The 15,336-nt window shown below is 48.2% G+C and overlaps 1 protein-coding gene across 1 annotated transcript; it reads right to left on the bottom strand.

The window, feature by feature from the left end:
• Positions 1-3,859: 3,859 nt before the first annotated feature.
• Positions 3,860-13,553, bottom strand: LOC122098909 (zinc finger protein 251-like). The gene is made up of 3 exons (XM_042669436.1): positions 13,228-13,553; positions 12,840-12,953; positions 3,860-6,017 (listed from the first exon to the last, which is right to left on the bottom strand). The coding sequence occupies exons 1-3, from the start codon at positions 13,352-13,354 to the stop codon at positions 4,375-4,377; spliced, it is 1,884 nt and encodes a 627-aa protein (XP_042525370.1). The 5' UTR covers positions 13,355-13,553; the 3' UTR covers positions 3,860-4,374.
• Positions 13,554-15,336: the final 1,783 nt, after the last annotated feature.

Below are 15,336 nucleotides of genomic sequence, written 5' to 3'. Positions count from 1 at the left end.
TAGCTACTCAGAAGGCTGAGATCTGAGGATCGCAATTCAAAGCCAGCCCAGGCAGGAAAGTCTGTGAAATTCTTATCTTCAATAAACCAACAGAAAACCGGAAGTGGCACTGTGGCTCAAGTGGTAGAGCACTAGCCTTGAGCTGGAGAGCTGAGGGTCAGCTCTCAGGCCCAAAGTTCAAGCCCCACGACCATTTAAAAAAAAAAAAAAAGATGATGCACAAAAGGGTTACAGTTACATAAGTCATATATCGATGTATCTTTTTTCACAATGTTACCCGTTCCTTTCCTCTCTCCCAGATCAGCGGCTTATTTATACTGTTACCTGATATTAAAAAACCCAAGTTTCTCAAAAGAGAATCTGCATTTATTTCTGTTGCTTACTTGGTATCACTACCAGTAACTGTGAGTCCTTTACACTAAACTCTGTACTTTAAAAAAGACTTTGAGGGGCTAGCAAGGTGGCTCAGTGGTAGAGCGCTTGCCTTGGATGCATGAAGCCCTGGGTTCGATTCCTCAGCACCACATAAGCAGAACAAGCTGGAAGTGGTGCTGTGGTTCAAGGGGTAGAGCGCTAGCCTTGAGCTGAAGAGCTGAGGGACAGTGCCCAGGCCCAGAGTTCAGACCCCACAACCGGACCCAAAAAGAAAAAAAAAGAATTACTTGATTTTAAAGGCAGTTGTTTAGTAGGGTATCTGTTTTACTCGCTTTTTAGAGATGAGGAAGAGCTCCAGAAAGCTGATGCTCTATCCAAGGCAGAGCAAGCCCATGGCAGGGGAGACAGGACCTTTCAGACAAGTTATGGCTTCCTTTATTATTTTTAGAATGCCTCTACTTAGGCCGCATTCAGAACTGGTTCTGGATTTAAGAATCTCATAGCATGGAGATAGAAGATCAGTAGGAAGCCGGTGCCAGTGGCTCATGCCTGTAATCCTAGCTACTCAGGAGGCTGACATCTGAGGACTGAGGTTCAAAGCCAGCCAGGGCAGTAAAGTCTGTGAGACTCATCTCCAATTAACCACCAGAAAACTGGACGTGGCGCTGTGGCTCAAATGGTAGAGCGCTATTCTTGAGCTGAAGAGCTGAGGGACAGCATCCAGGTCCAAAGTTCAAGCCCCACAACCAACAACAACAAAAAAAGGTCAGTAGGGGGAAAGTGGAACAAATCACAAAACAAATGTTAAAGCAAACATAAAAGGACCTCAGGTTCCCCAAGAAGACAGAAATGGGCTCAGAGCACTTGCCTAACATGCATAAGGCCTTGGGTTTGATTCCCCACAATAGGGAAATAAAAACCAAAGACTATGCCTTTAGTGGTAGAGCATTACCTGGGAGCAAAAGAGGATGAGGGAGAGCCTGAAGCCCCAAGTATAAGCTCCAATACCAGCACAAAAGGCATACAACAAAAATCAGACCAGCTGGGCATGTGGCTTAGTGGTAGCGTGCCTGCCTAGCATGCATGAAGCCCTGGGTTCAATCCCTCAGCACTACATAAATAGACAAATCCAGAAATGGCACTGTGGGTGCTAACCTTGAACAAAAGAAGGCCAGGGATAGTGCCCAGGCCAAGTTCAAGCCCCAGGACTGGCAAAAAACAAAAACCAAACCAAGAAACATTCCATTCAAACCAAAATCCACACAAAAGCTAAGTGTGGTTGTGCATGCCTATAATTCCAGAATTGAGGAGGCAGAGGCAGTAGGATCATGAGTTGGAAGCCAGGCTGTGCTACATAGCAAGACCCTGTCTCAAAACATAGTAAAAAGCCGGGTGGTGGTGGCTCACACCTGTAACCTACTCAGGAGGCTGAGATCTGAGGATCATGGTTCAAAGCCAGCTTGGGCAGGAAAGTTCTTGAGACTCTTACCTCCAATAAACCACTAGAGGGGCTGGGAAGGTAGCTCAGTGGTAGAGCCCTTGTCTCACATGCATGAGGCCCTGGGTTTGATTCCTCAGCACCACATAAGCAGAAAAAGCCAGAAGTGGCGCTGTGACTCAAGTGGTAGAGTGCTAGCCTTGAGCTAAAGAGCTAAGGGACAGCACCCAGGCCCAGAGTTCAGGCCCACAGCTGAAAAAAAAAAAAGTCTCCAGTAAACCACTAGAAAACCAGAAATGGCACTGTGGCTCAAGTGGTAGAGCACTCACCTTGAGCTGAAGAGCTGAGGGACAGCGCCCAGGCCCAGAGTTCAAGACCCACAATCGACAAAAAAAAAAAAAAAAACACAGTAAGAGCCAGGTGTTGGTGGCTCACGCCTATAATCCTAGCTACTCAGGAGTCTGAGATCTAAGGATCATGGTTGGAAGTCAGCCCAGGAAGAAAAGTCCCCATGAGGCTCTCATCTCAATTAACCACTCAAGAAAAGAAGTACAGGTGTGGCTGTAAAGGGTAGAGCACTAGCCTTGAGCAAAAGAGCTCAGACAGCTCCAAAGTCTAAGTTCAAGCCCTATAATAAAAATGAAAAAGAAAAAGGAGTACCTAGATGCTACAGATGGAGCTTCAAAATTTCAGAAGTAATTAACGTCCCTTGAGATTATTCCAGTGCTTTTCCATGAAATTTTTAAAACAGAAGCCAGCTGGGCCCAGTGGCTCACGCCTGTCATCCTAGCTACTCAGGAGACTGAGATCTGAGGATGGTGGTTCAACGCCAATCCAGGCAGAAAAGTCTGTGAGACTCTTATCAATAAACTACTCAGAAAAAGCCAGAAGTGGCTGTGACTCAAGGGGTAAAGCACTAGCCTTGAGTACAAAGAGGCTCAGGTGTCCCAGGCCCTGAGTTCAAGCCCCAGGACTGGAAAGAGAAAAAAAGGCATAAGTTTGCAAATGACACAGTAATTCCACTTAGGTATTTTCTGGCTTTTTTATTTTTCTTGTGGGAGACTGGAACTCAAATTGGTTATCTAACACTTTATGCTCATTGGCAGGTATCCTACCATCTGATCAATGACTAGCCCCTCAACTTAGGTATTTTCCCAAGAGAACTGAAGAGCTAAGTTTACAAAAGAGCAGGAAGTTAAATGTACCTGCTTGATTCATAGTTGCTCCAAATGGGGAATATACAAATATCCTTTATTGGTGAAGAAATAGACTGCTTTCATCCATACAATGGAATGCTATTTGACAATAAGAAAAGTAAAATATTGATACATGCAACAACATGGATAAAACTCCATTGTGTTACATAGAATATGCCACACTCAAAAGGCTACATGGTGTGATCCTGCAAGTAGGGCCTGAGGCTACAGGGACAGGAAATAATTCTGGAAAGGGATGGAAATGTTCTATATTTTGATTGTGGTGGTGACTACAAAACTATGTTTTTATCAAAATCTATAGAACTATACACTAAAAATGGTGAATTCTAGGTCATTCTCATTTTAGAGATGACTTGCTTTCAGTATATTGAAAATGTATTTTTTCCTAAGAAACTTTCCTATCATTTTAATAAAAAGATGAGCTCTAAGAATGCTGGGGGAGGGGAGAGAAATAAATTTTATTTTATACAAACTATACCTCAAGAAACCTGGATATTACAGAATCTTATTGGTGAGCAGGTCATGGTTGTCATATTTATAATCTCAGCATCTGGGAGGCTAAGGCAAGAGGATCATGAGTTTGAGACCTGGACTACATACTGAGCCAACAGAACAAGTTCACTGGTAATCACAATTCTCAAAAGCAGAGACATGAGCCAGCTGCTAGAGGCTCATACTTGTAATCCTAGCTATTCAGGAGGCTGAGATCTGAGGATCATGATTTAAAGCCAACCCGGACAGGAAAGTTCATATCTCCAATTAACCACCAGAAAACCAGAAGTGGAAAACCGGAAGTGGAGCTGTGGCTCAAGTGGTAGAGTGCTAGCTTTGAGCAAGAGAGCTGAGGGACAGCACCCAGACTCCGAGTTGAGGCCCCAAGACTGACCAAAAAAAAGAAAGGCACATGTTGTCACTGCCTTATTGATCCTTGAGGTCTGCTCCTCTGCTGAGCTTCTCAGAAGTTGGCTCCTGTGGACAGGGGGAGACAGCTGGACATGGGGAGGTAGAGGGAAGGCTCCAATCTGCCCAGTGGGCCTGAAGCTGGGTACTCTCATCCACAAGCCTGGACTTGGACTATCCAAGTCCCAGAATTCTGGGGGCAGTCCCAGAATTAGGTAGTTGTACTCTTTTGGCCTCCTCTCCTTCAGTGTGATGTCTGGATGTGGTGCCACACAGCTCACCCATGAGCACAACAGTGACCTCTATACAGATAACTGCTTTGTAGCACGAATTATCTCAGTGTGTACTTTCAAATTTAATTGAAGTCATTCAATCTATAGACTTTTGTTTTGCTAGTAATTTTTGTGCCTTCTTCCATTCTCCCTTATCATCTAAAAGGAACTATTACTGTTTCTCACATTTATCACACTCAAAACGTCTTTCTTGGAAAATCTTTTTGATATGAATAAAGTATCTTTCAGATCCATCATTCAATAGGGACTTGTCTCCACCAGGAGTTACCTGGTGTTGAATAAGGGCTGAACCCCCACTAACAGCCTTTGCACATTCTTGGCATTTATAAGGTTTGTCCCCAGCATTGGTTTTCTGATGCATAGTGGGCTGGGTAGGGCTGAACGTTTTCCCACATTCATTACATCCCAGGGTCTTCCAACCAGTGTGAACTGTCCAGTGCAAAACAAGGTTTTCACCACGGCTGAACGCCCTGCCACATCTCTCTCTAGTAGATGGATGGCTGGAGTCATGAGCGAAAGCTGGGTTGCATTTTCCTCCAAGAGGAATCTTCCCTGTGTGAACCCGCTGATGCTGAGTTAGGGTTGACCTGCGGCTGAAGGCTTTCCCACAGCTTCCACATTCATAGGGCTTCTCTCCAGTGTGGACACGTTGATGTAGGGTGAGCTGGGAGCTCTGGCTGAAGGCTTTCCCACACTCAGTGCACTGATAGGGCTTCTCCCCTGTGTGCACTCTGCGGTGCTGTACAAGTGTAGAACTCCGGCTGAAGGCTTTGCCACACTCATTGCAAACATAAGGCTTCTCTCCAGTGTGAATTCTCACATGTTCAGTAAGGTGAGAGTTGAAGCCAAAGGCTCTGCCACATTCACTACACACATAGGGCTTCTCTCCCGTATGAACCCTGTGATGGAGGAAAAGGCTAGAGCTCTGACTGAAGGCCTTCCCACACTGATTGCATTTGTGGGGCTTCTCTCCTGTGTGGATCCTCTGATGTTGAATAAGGCTGGAGCTGCGACTGAAGGCCTTCCCACACCAAGTGCATGCATGGGGCTTCTCGCCTGTGTGAATTCTCTGGTGCTGAGTCAGCTGAGGGCTCTGGCTGAAGGCTCTGCCACAGTCGTTACACTTGTAAGGTTTCTGTCCTGTGTGTATCACACGATGCTGAATAAGAGATGAGCTGCGACTGAAGGCTTTCCCGCATTGGTTACACCCAAAAGGTCTTTCTCCAGTGTGAATTCTCTGGTGCAGACGAAGGTGGGAGTTGAGTCCAAAGGTTTTCCCACAGTCATTACACTTAAATGGTTTATTCCCAGTGTGAACTTGACGGTGCATATTAAGGCCTGAGCTGTGAGTAAAGGCTCGTCCGCAGCGACCACATACATAAGGCTTTTCCCCGGTGTGGCCTCTCCGATGGCGCTTCAAGTCTGACTTATATTTGAAGGCTTTGCTGCATATGCCACATTTAAAGGCTCTGTCCTCTATTTTATTTCCTTGAAGTCTAACAATACTTTGGTTTGGTTTCAAGTGTCCATCAGACATATCACACACCTCAGGTCTCTGTTCTGTAGGTTGCTCCTCTCTAAAAGCTCTCCTGTGAAGACAGGATTTCTTCACGTTCTGCTCAGCAGAGCATCCCTGCTTCCTTTCTGTCTGACACTCATGGCCCTGAGCTTCCTGGGACTCAGGTGCCTGTAAATTAGGTTTTGAGCATCTGAATATAAATTCTGGAGTTTTTAATTCTTCAGAGTATTTCTGGCTTAGAATGGATAGCTCCTTCTTGGTCCCAATCTCAGAATCTGTTATACAAAAACAAAAGAATTGATAGATGAATCACATTTCAGAAATAATCTCTATGACTTGATACTCATATTAATCGTTATGCAAAAAGCAGGTACTCTGGTTGACCCCACAGGCTCAAGCCTGTAAACCTAGCTTCTCAGGCTAAGATCAGAAGACTGCAGTTTGAAGCCAGCCAGGCTGAAAAGCTCCTGAGACTCTGATGTTCAATTAACCACCAAAAAAAAGCAGAAGTACAGCTGTGGTTCAAGTGGCAAAGTGCTAGCTTTGAGCAAAAATGGTCAGGGAAGGCTGGGAATGTGGCTTACTGGTAGAGTACCTGCCTAGCATGCATGAAACCCTGAATTCGATTCACATAAACAGAAAAATCCAGAAGTGGTGTTGTGGCTGGTAGAGTGGTAGAGTGCTATCCTTGAGCAAAAGAAGCTCAGGGACAGTGCCCAGGCCCTGAATTCAAGCCCCAGGACTGGCAAAAAAAAAAAAAAAAAAAGCTCAGGGATAGCACTCAGGCCTGGAGTTCAAGCTCCAGTTCTGGCACCAAAAAAGAAAAAAAAAATCCAATGCTCAGGTAGAAAAACATGTGACAGGCAAAGTTCAGTAGATGGTTAAGGACTGGGAACATGGCTTAGTGGTAGAGCACTTGCCTAGCACACATGAAGCCCTGGGTCGATTTCTCAACACCACATACACAGAAAAAGCTGGAAGTGGCACTGTGAATCAAGTGGTAGAGTGCTAGCCTTGAGCAAAAGAAGCTCAGTGACAGCGACCAGGCCCTGAGTTCAAGACCAGGACTGGCAAAAAAAAAAAAAGAAAGTAGGTGGTGGGTAGCAACGACTCCATTTAGGTCAGGTAGCACTGCCTCTGGTCTAAAGAGGCTTTTGTTTCCTCGGTATATCACCTTCATCCGCAGCCGCAGCCGGCTGCCCCTGTTTTCCTGGGAAGGCAGACAACCCGGCCAGTGTGACAGTGAACCCTGGCGGCCGGTGTGGCTGGGCACCGCGGCCCTCTGCTGCCCCCACGCGGCTGCGGCAGCCGTGGGCCGGGTCCCGAGGGGGGAGGGCCTCTGCCCAAGGCTCAGAGGAGGCACCTGAGCCACCAAACCGGGCTGGGGACAGGGTGTTCTCCACTCAGGAGGCTGAGATGCGAGGATCTGGACTCAGTTGTAATTAACCATCAGAAAGCCAGAAGTGGTACCGTGGCTCAAAGTGGTACAGCAACAGAGCTCAAGGATAGCACCCAGGCCCTGAGTTCAAGTCCTAGGACACCCCCCCCCCCCCACACACACACACGATAAAAGATAAAAGGTTTTGGATGATCAAGATCCTGCCCAGGCCAGTGCTTTAAGGTCCCTGGTTGGGGTACCAGATAACAATGGTAGGGAGTGCATGGTGAGTCAACTGGCAGGGACCTACAGTCCCTTGTAGAGTATAAACTCAATGAACTATGGAACACCACAAGCCCCAATCTCCCAATAACACCACTCTAGGAACCAAGCCTTTAACATGGAAACTTTGGGGGATATTTACCCAGTCACAACAGTGCTTACCCTGAGTTCTCCTATCACTCTCTCAATATATTTTTAATTTGTTTATTTTTGCTGGGCCTGGGTGCTACCACTGAGCTTTTCTGGGGGGTTGTGGGGTTGAACTCAGGGCTTCAGTGCTGCCCCTGAGCTGCTTTAGCTCAAGACTCGTGCTCTACCACTTTGAGCTACAAGGCCACTTCCAGCTTTCTGGAGGTCAATTAGAGATGAGTCTCATGGACTTTGCTGCCTAGGCTGGCTTTGAATGGTGATCCTCAGATCCTAGCCTCCTGAGTAGCTAGGATGACAGCGTGAGCCATCGGTGCCTGGAACAACCAGCCACTCCCTCTTAGTTCCCCAGTGGGAACCAATGCTGCAGGCCCCACATCCATATCTAGCTGCTTGACTAAATACAAAATCTAGACTACGTCACTAGCACCAGACATCTCTTCTGCATATTTGCTTTAAACCCTTCAACCCCTTCCCCTGTTGCTATGTTTTGGACACCATTAAAGGCCCTCAATCCCAACCCATCTCTCATAGGTGGTTCAGAGGCTGACCAGGCTCTTCTGGCTTTTGGAATTATGGGAATCCCAAAAGCTATGAGCAATAAAATCTCTATTTTCCCTCTTGTGTTTTCATCTGGACATAAAAGGATGAAAATCCTAGGAAAGTAGGAAATTGTGAAAAAAGGCAAAGAGATCAGTTGTCCCACCTCAACAGAAAAGAAAATATAAAATCACTCTGAATTTCAGTATCTTCAGGAACAAAATTTAGTTCTCAGGAAACCATATGTACATATGTGTTACAAAGAATAACCTATAGGCTAGGAGGGTGGCTCAGTGGTAGAGCGCTTGCCTCACATGCATGAAGCCCTGGGTTCCAGTCCTCAGCACCACATAAGCAGAAAAAGCCAGAAGTGGCGCTGTGGCTCAAGTGGTATAGTGCTAGTCTTGAGCTGAAGAGCTGAGGGGCAGCACCCAGGTCCAGAGTTCAGGCCCCATAACTGACCAAAAAAAAAAAAAGAAAAAAAAGAATCTTATAGACTTTCCTGCCGGGGCTGGCTTTGAACCACAATCTTCAGTTCTCAGCCTCCTGGGTAGCTAGCATTATAGTCGTGAGCCACCAGCACCCAGCTTTGATGTAGTATTTTAAAATATACTGTTAAAGCCCAATGTCACCTGCATTTTCTCCTAGGTTATCATCTAGAGAGTTTTGTGTTTTACATTGAGGTATACTACCATTTTGGTACAAACTTAAAACTATGTCCCTCCTCCAAAATGATAAACTGAAATTTTAATTCAATGATGTTTGGACATGGAACCTTTGGGAAGTCAGCGCTGAGTTCTTAAAATGGAATCAAAGCCGGGTGAGGGTGGCTCACACCTATAATCCTAGCTACTCAGGAGGCTGAGATCTGAGAATCACAGTTCAATGCCAGCCCGGGGAGGAAAGTCTGTGAGACTCTTATCTCCAATAAACCACTCAGGAAACTGGATGTGGTACTGTGGCTCAAGTGGTAGAGTACCCACCTTGAGCTGAAGAGCTGAGGGACAGTGCCCAGGCCCAGAGTTCAAGCCCCACCACTGACAAAAAAAAAAAAAGGAAGCAATGCCTTTTTGTTCTGTTTGAAGTGGTGAGGATTGAACTAAGGCACTGAGCTCGCTAGGCAGACATTTCTACCACTTTAGTCACACCTTCGATCCTTTTTTATGTTGGTTATTTTATTTTTTTTGCCAGTCCTGGGGCTTGAACTCAGAGCCTGGGTACTGTCCCTGAGCTTCTTTTTGCTCTAGGCTAGCATTCTACCACTTGAGCCACACCACCACTTCTGGCTTTTTCTGTTTATATGGTAATGAGGAATCAAACCCAGGGCTTCATGCATGTTAGGCAAACATTCTACCACTAAGCCACATTCCCAGCCCACACACACAAACTTTCTGATGTAGTAGCACATAAAAAGTGGGAAGTTGGGCCCTGAAGTCTCAAGCCTGTTATCCTAGCTACTCAGGAAACTGAGATTTGAAGGTTTTCAAAGCCAGTCTGAGTAGGAAAGCTTGCAAGACTCTTATCGCCAATAAAATACTCAGAAAAAAGCTGGAAGTGGCACTGTGGTTCAACTGGTAGAGCATCAGTCTTGAGCAAAAGGAAGCTCAAGGGCTGGGAAGGTGGCTCAGTGGTAGAGTGCTTGCCTTGCATGCAGGAGGCCCCGGGTTCGATTCCTCAGCACCACATATGCAGAAAAAAAAAAGCCGGAAGTGGCACTGTGGCTCAAGTGGTAGAGTGCTAGCCTTGAGCTGAAGATCTGAGGGACAGCACCCAGGCCCAGAGTTCAGGCCCCACGACCAGACCAAACAAAAATAAAGGAAGCTCAAGAACAATATGGCCCAGGCCCAGAGTTTCAAGCCTAGGACCAGCAAAAAAAAAAAAAAAAAGTAAATGGCTAGTTAACACAAAAGTTCATGTGTCTTATGGTCACATATAATGAAGTAATAAAGTAACAATAATAAGATAACTAGGAAAACACCAGCTATGTGGAAATTAGTCATGTCCAAATAATCACTGGGTCAAACAATAAAAATTAGAATGTTTTAAACAATATTGTATGGGCTGGGAAGGTGGCTCGGTGGTAGATTGCTTGCCTCACATGCATGAGGCCCTTGGTTCGATTCCTCAGCACCACTTAAGCAGAAAAAAGCTGGAAGTGGCACTGTGGCTCAAGTGGTACAGGGCTAGACTTGAGCTGAATAGCTGAGGGACAGCACCCAGGCCCAGAGTTCATGACCAACCACAAATAAATAAATAAACTATGTGGTAATAAAGGAGAACACTGAAATTTTGTAAAGTGACCCTAAGGCCGTGTTTTGAGAAAACCATATAATTGTAAGTATCTACAGGGCTAGGAATGTAGCTTAGTGGTAGAGTGCTTGCCTTGAATACATGAAGCCTTGGGTTCCATTCTTCAGTGCCACATAAACAGAAAAAGCTGGAAGTGGTGCTGAGGCTCAATTGGTAGAGTGCTAGACTTGAGCTGACAGTGCCCAGGCCTGGAGTTCAAGCCCCACAACCACCACCACCACCACCACCACCAACAAATCACAATTCAATTATCTAAGTTCCCATCTTTAAAAACTAGTGTGTATGTATGTATATACACACTTTTGTTGTGGTAGTTAGAATTGGAGTTTGAACTCAGGGCTTTCTGCTTACTAGGCATTCTACCATTTTTTCACACCTCCAGCCCTTGGGTATATGATCCACAAGAGACTTTCTGAGTGAACTACTAGAAGATAAGCTGCACTAAACAGAGCTGATGAAGAAATTTTGGTAAAAGGATAGACATATAACTAAAGGGTAACCAACCACTGGTATCAACTGATTGTTCTACCCTAATTGTAGAAGTAAGATAATAGCAAAGATGGGGATAGAAATCATGACATACAATATTTTTAACAGGGCTGGGAAGGTGGCTCAGTGGTAGAGCGCTTGCCTTGCATGCATGAGGCCCTGGGTTCGATTCCTCAGCACCACATAAGCAGAAAAAAAAAAAAGCTGGAAGTGGCACTGTGGCTCAAGTGGTAGAGTGCTAGCCTTGAGCTGAAGGGCTGAGGGACAGCACCCAGGCCCAGAGTTCAGGCCCCACGACCAGAGCAAAAAAAAAAAACCAAAAAAAAAACAATACTTTTAACAGTGAGTAATAGTACACTCAACAAATCATAAGAGGGGAATGAGGCAAGGGTAAAAAGCACAATAAGCCTCAGTAGCTGGAAATCAAAATGATTCTTAGAACTGATGAGTCAAGTAGAGAAACAGATTTCAACAGAACAAAGATAAACCTTTTTTAAAAATACTATTAAGCCAGGCACCAGTGGCTCACTCCCCGCTAGCTACTCAGGAGGCTGAGATCTGAGAATCAAGGCTCAAGCCAGCCCAGGCAGACAAATCCATGAGACTATTATTTCTAATTAACCAGAGAAAACCTGGAAGTACAAGTGTGGCTCAAGTGGTAGAGATTCTGTCTTAAGGAAAAAAACTAATAGAGTGAGAGGCCCTGAGTTCAAGCCCCAGTATTGGTGTGGCACACATGTACATGCACACTCATACACAAATACTATTAATCTAGTAGTCCTGGCTACTAAGGAAGGTGAGGTGGGAGAATCACTTGAACCCCGGATTTAATACCATCCTAGGTACCATGGAGATCCCATCTCAAAGAAAAGGAAGAGAAGGGCTGGGAAGGTGGCTCAGTGGTAGAGCGCTTGCCTTGCATGCCTGAGGCCCTGGGTTCGATTCCTCAGCACCATATAAGCAAAAAGTGGTGCTGTGGCTCAAGTGGTAGAACGCTAGCCTTGAGCTGAAGAGCAGAGGGACACCACCCAGACCCAGAGTTCAGGCCCCACAACTGGACCCCCCCCAAAAAAAAAGAAAAAAAAAAAGAAAAGGAAGAGAAAACACTACTGACCATAAGTGAAGGTGAGGAAACAAAAGATGAAGGAGAAAAGAACACAGCAGGGCACCAGCACCTGCTGCCAAAGGAGGACAAGAAGCTGTATTATAGAATGTGCACAAATATGCATAAAGATATTCACTAGAACACAACAGACATAATCAGAGAACTTGTTTTGTCAGTTGTGGGGCTTGAACTCTGGGCTTGGGTGCTGTCAGCTCTTCAGCTCAAAGCACATACTCTCACTTGAGCCATAGCGCCGCTTCCAGTTTTTGGTGGTTAATTGGAGATAAGAGTCTCATGGACTTTCCTGCCAGGGCTGCTTTGAACTGTGATCCTCAGATCTCAGCATATTGAGCAGCTAGGATTTCAAGTGTGAGCCACGGGTGCCTGTCTGTTGTTTTTTGTTTTGTTTTGTTTTGTTTAGAAAGCAAAGCAAGGGCCGGGAAGGTGGCTCAGTGGTAGAGCACTTGTCTTGCATGCCTGATGCCCTGAGTTCAATTCCTCAGCACCACATAAGCAAAAAGAAAAAAGCCAGAAGTGGCACTGTGGCTCAAGTGGTAGAGCACCAGCCTTGAACTGAAGAGCTGAGGGACAGCGCCCAGGCCCAGAGTTCAGACCCCCCACGACCGGACTCAAAAAAAGAAAGAAAGAAAGAAAGAAAGCAAAGCAAATGGAGCAACAAAGCCTTTCAAAGTAGGTGCATATACCTACAAGTGCATGAGAAACTGTCTGCCCCTGGAGAGACTGGACTAAGCACCATCACCCTATCTGCCCTCCCTGTTTCCCCTCATTTCAGCCCATCTTGAGCTGTGAGGCCATTCCCAGGACCAGATTCCAGCTCATGCTCACCTGTCTGGCAGGTTCTCAAGACCTCTGGTTCTTCAGCCCCCAGAAGATCCAGGACCCATAGTTCCTCCCCTTGCTCCAGTTGGGAGATCAGCTCTGGCTTAGGGATCGAGAATCCTGTTGAGGGTGAGGACTTTGGTGAGATGGGACAGCACGCTGCCTGCTGGGTCTCCCTGAGTGCAAGGGTGCAAGTGATCAGAAGCCAGGGACTTACACGGGGGAGAGGGGTTACACAAAGTCCCTAGAACTGGGCCACAAGGCAGCTTTCCCGTAGGGTATGTTCCTTTAACAGAGAACAGCCTGGTACCTGGGGACAAGGGCAGGCCCTCTTCTTTGGGATCCCAAACCCCCTAGAGACATCCAATATGGACGGAACCAGGGCAGTCCTCACCCAGCGAGGCCATGTTCCCGTAGTTCTCCAGCATCACGTCCCTGTACAGCGCTCGCTGCTGGGGCCCCAGCTGCTGCCCCTCGGCCTGGGAGAAGTACACGGCCACATCCTGGAAGGTCAGCGGCATCTCTCCCTGTAATGACACGTCCTTTGAGTGCAGCACTGGGCGGAGGCCCGTGCTGGGTCCACACCGGAGCAGAAAAGCCAGGCCTGGACAGCTTAGCTGCCGTGCGGGCCACTCCTGCCTGGAGTGGAACGGCCGACGGTGGCCCGGAAAGGAGGCAGGCGTGGGCCCGGGGTGCTCCACGGGGACATCGGAGTCACCGGACCAGAGCCAGCCCTCCCCGCACCGCCGGCCCCGCGCGCGCGGGTGGGCCGCCCGGGGGACAGCCGGCAGCTCGGGCGGTCTGCGGTGCCGGGCCCGGCGCGCGGCTCCCTTCGCGGCCCTGCCCCTCCCGGCACCGGTTCCCGGGACGGCCTCCGCCCGGGCCGGGCCTCCACCCCAGGACGGGCCTGGGCCTCCGCTGCGACCGGCCTCCGCCCTGCGCCGACGCCCCCCCGCGGCCCGCGCGGGGAGGCAGCGCCCTCACTCCGCCTCCCCCGAGCCCGGGGAGCCGTCGGACCCGCGCGCCACTCCCGCCGCGCTGAGGCCCGCCCCGCGGTCCCCGTCCCGGCCGCCCCGCCCGCCTGCTGGCGGCGCCGCCGCTGGGAATTCACCTTAGTCCCGCCCTCCCAAAAGGACCCGCAGGCGCACCGGCCGCCGACCCGCCGGGGGCGGGGCCAGAGGAAGAGGGCGGGCCTGGGTCAGCAGCACTTGCGCAGTCAGACCCTGACGAAGGCCGGAAACAGCTGCAGCCCAACTCCCCGCTCCCCGTGGCTTTGCTCGTACTTCCGGGGCTGCTCTAGGAATCGGGGAGGACTTTACGATCTATGGTCAGCCTGGGGGAAACTGAGCGCCAGAGGTCTGAGTTCCTGATCTTTCTTTTTTCCGGTCCTGGGCTTGAACTCAGGGCCTGGGCACTGTCACTGAGCCCCTGTGCTCAAGGCTAGCACTCTAGCACTTGAGCCACAGCTCCAACTCCGTGTATGTGGCACTGAAGAATCGAACCCAGGGCTTCATGCAAGCTAGGCAAGCACTCTACCACTGAGCCACCTTCCCAGCCCTCCTGATCATTTTCGACAGAACTTAACCCTGCCACTCAGGATCTGTGGTGGTCGGCCCGACCGGATGTGAGTTGTACCTCACATCACACAGTCACATATACTGATGTTCCAATAAACCAGGGTCTAAGGCCGCTTGGGCCTGACGCAGTGGCCGCAGCTATAATCGGAGAACTAGGAGGCTCAGGAGTGTGAAGGCTTCAGGGCAGTCTGGGGTGCACACAGAGCAAAACGCTATCTCAAAAAGGAAGAAAAAATTATCAAGGCCTGGGAAGGTGGCTTCGTGGTAGAATGCTTGCCTAGCATGCAGGAAGCCCAGGGTTCAATTCCTCAATGTCACACACTGAAAAAGCCAGAAGTGGTGCTCTGGCTCAAGTGGTAGAGCGCTCACCTTGAGCAAAAGTCTTGTGCCCACATGAGGATCCCCAAAGACCACCAAGGAGCCGATTCCGATGCAAGAAGGCTGGAGCTGGACTTACCACCATCACCAACACAGCGGGTCAGAGTTGAGAGCCCCGACCTTTCTTTTAGCAGGGTTTTTATAAGACATAGGGTTGAGGTTAGGGGGTTCCTAGCTTGTCAGTTACATGATTGGTTAGCATTTAGTAAGTCTTGTAACAATCTTATTGGCTAGCATGTGCGGGCTAAGTGACCAAGCAGCAAACTATGTTAACTATGCTATCTTAAAAAACATCTGGAGCTTCAGGTGCGTTCCTTTTTTTTTTTTTTTTGGGTCTGGTCATGGGGCCTGAACTCTGGCCTGGGCGCTGTCCCTCAGCTCTTCAGCTCAAGGCTAGCGCTCTACCACGTGAGCCACAGTGCCACTTCCGGCTTTTTTTCTTTTTGTTTATGTGGTGCTGAAGAATCGAACCCAGGGCCTCATGCATGCAAGGCAAGCGCTCTACCACTGAGCCACCTTCCCAGCCCTCCTTTTTTTTTTTTTTTTTT

This window comes from Dipodomys spectabilis, unplaced genomic scaffold (assembly GCF_019054845.1).
Source record: "Dipodomys spectabilis isolate Male_0828 unplaced genomic scaffold, ASM1905484v1 ptg000495l, whole genome shotgun sequence".
Classification (NCBI taxonomy): domain Eukaryota; kingdom Metazoa; phylum Chordata; class Mammalia; order Rodentia; family Heteromyidae; genus Dipodomys; species Dipodomys spectabilis.
The sequence above is the reverse complement of the archived record's forward strand: the minus strand, read 5'-3'. Positions and strand labels throughout refer to the sequence as shown.

Excerpts from the sequence above, each read along its gene's own strand:
- LOC122098909 (XM_042669436.1), bottom strand. The coding sequence starts at position 13,354 with ATGCCGCTGACCTTCCAGGATGTGGCCGTGTACTTCTCCCAGGCCGAG. Across the intron at positions 12,954-13,227 it reads CGGGAACATGGCCTCGCTGG|GATTCTCGATCCCTAAGCCA; the intron begins GTGAGGACTGCC and ends CACCCTCAACAG. Across the intron at positions 6,018-12,839 it reads CTTGAGAACCTGCCAGACAG|ATTCTGAGATTGGGACCAAG; the intron begins GTGAGCATGAGC and ends TTTGTATAACAG.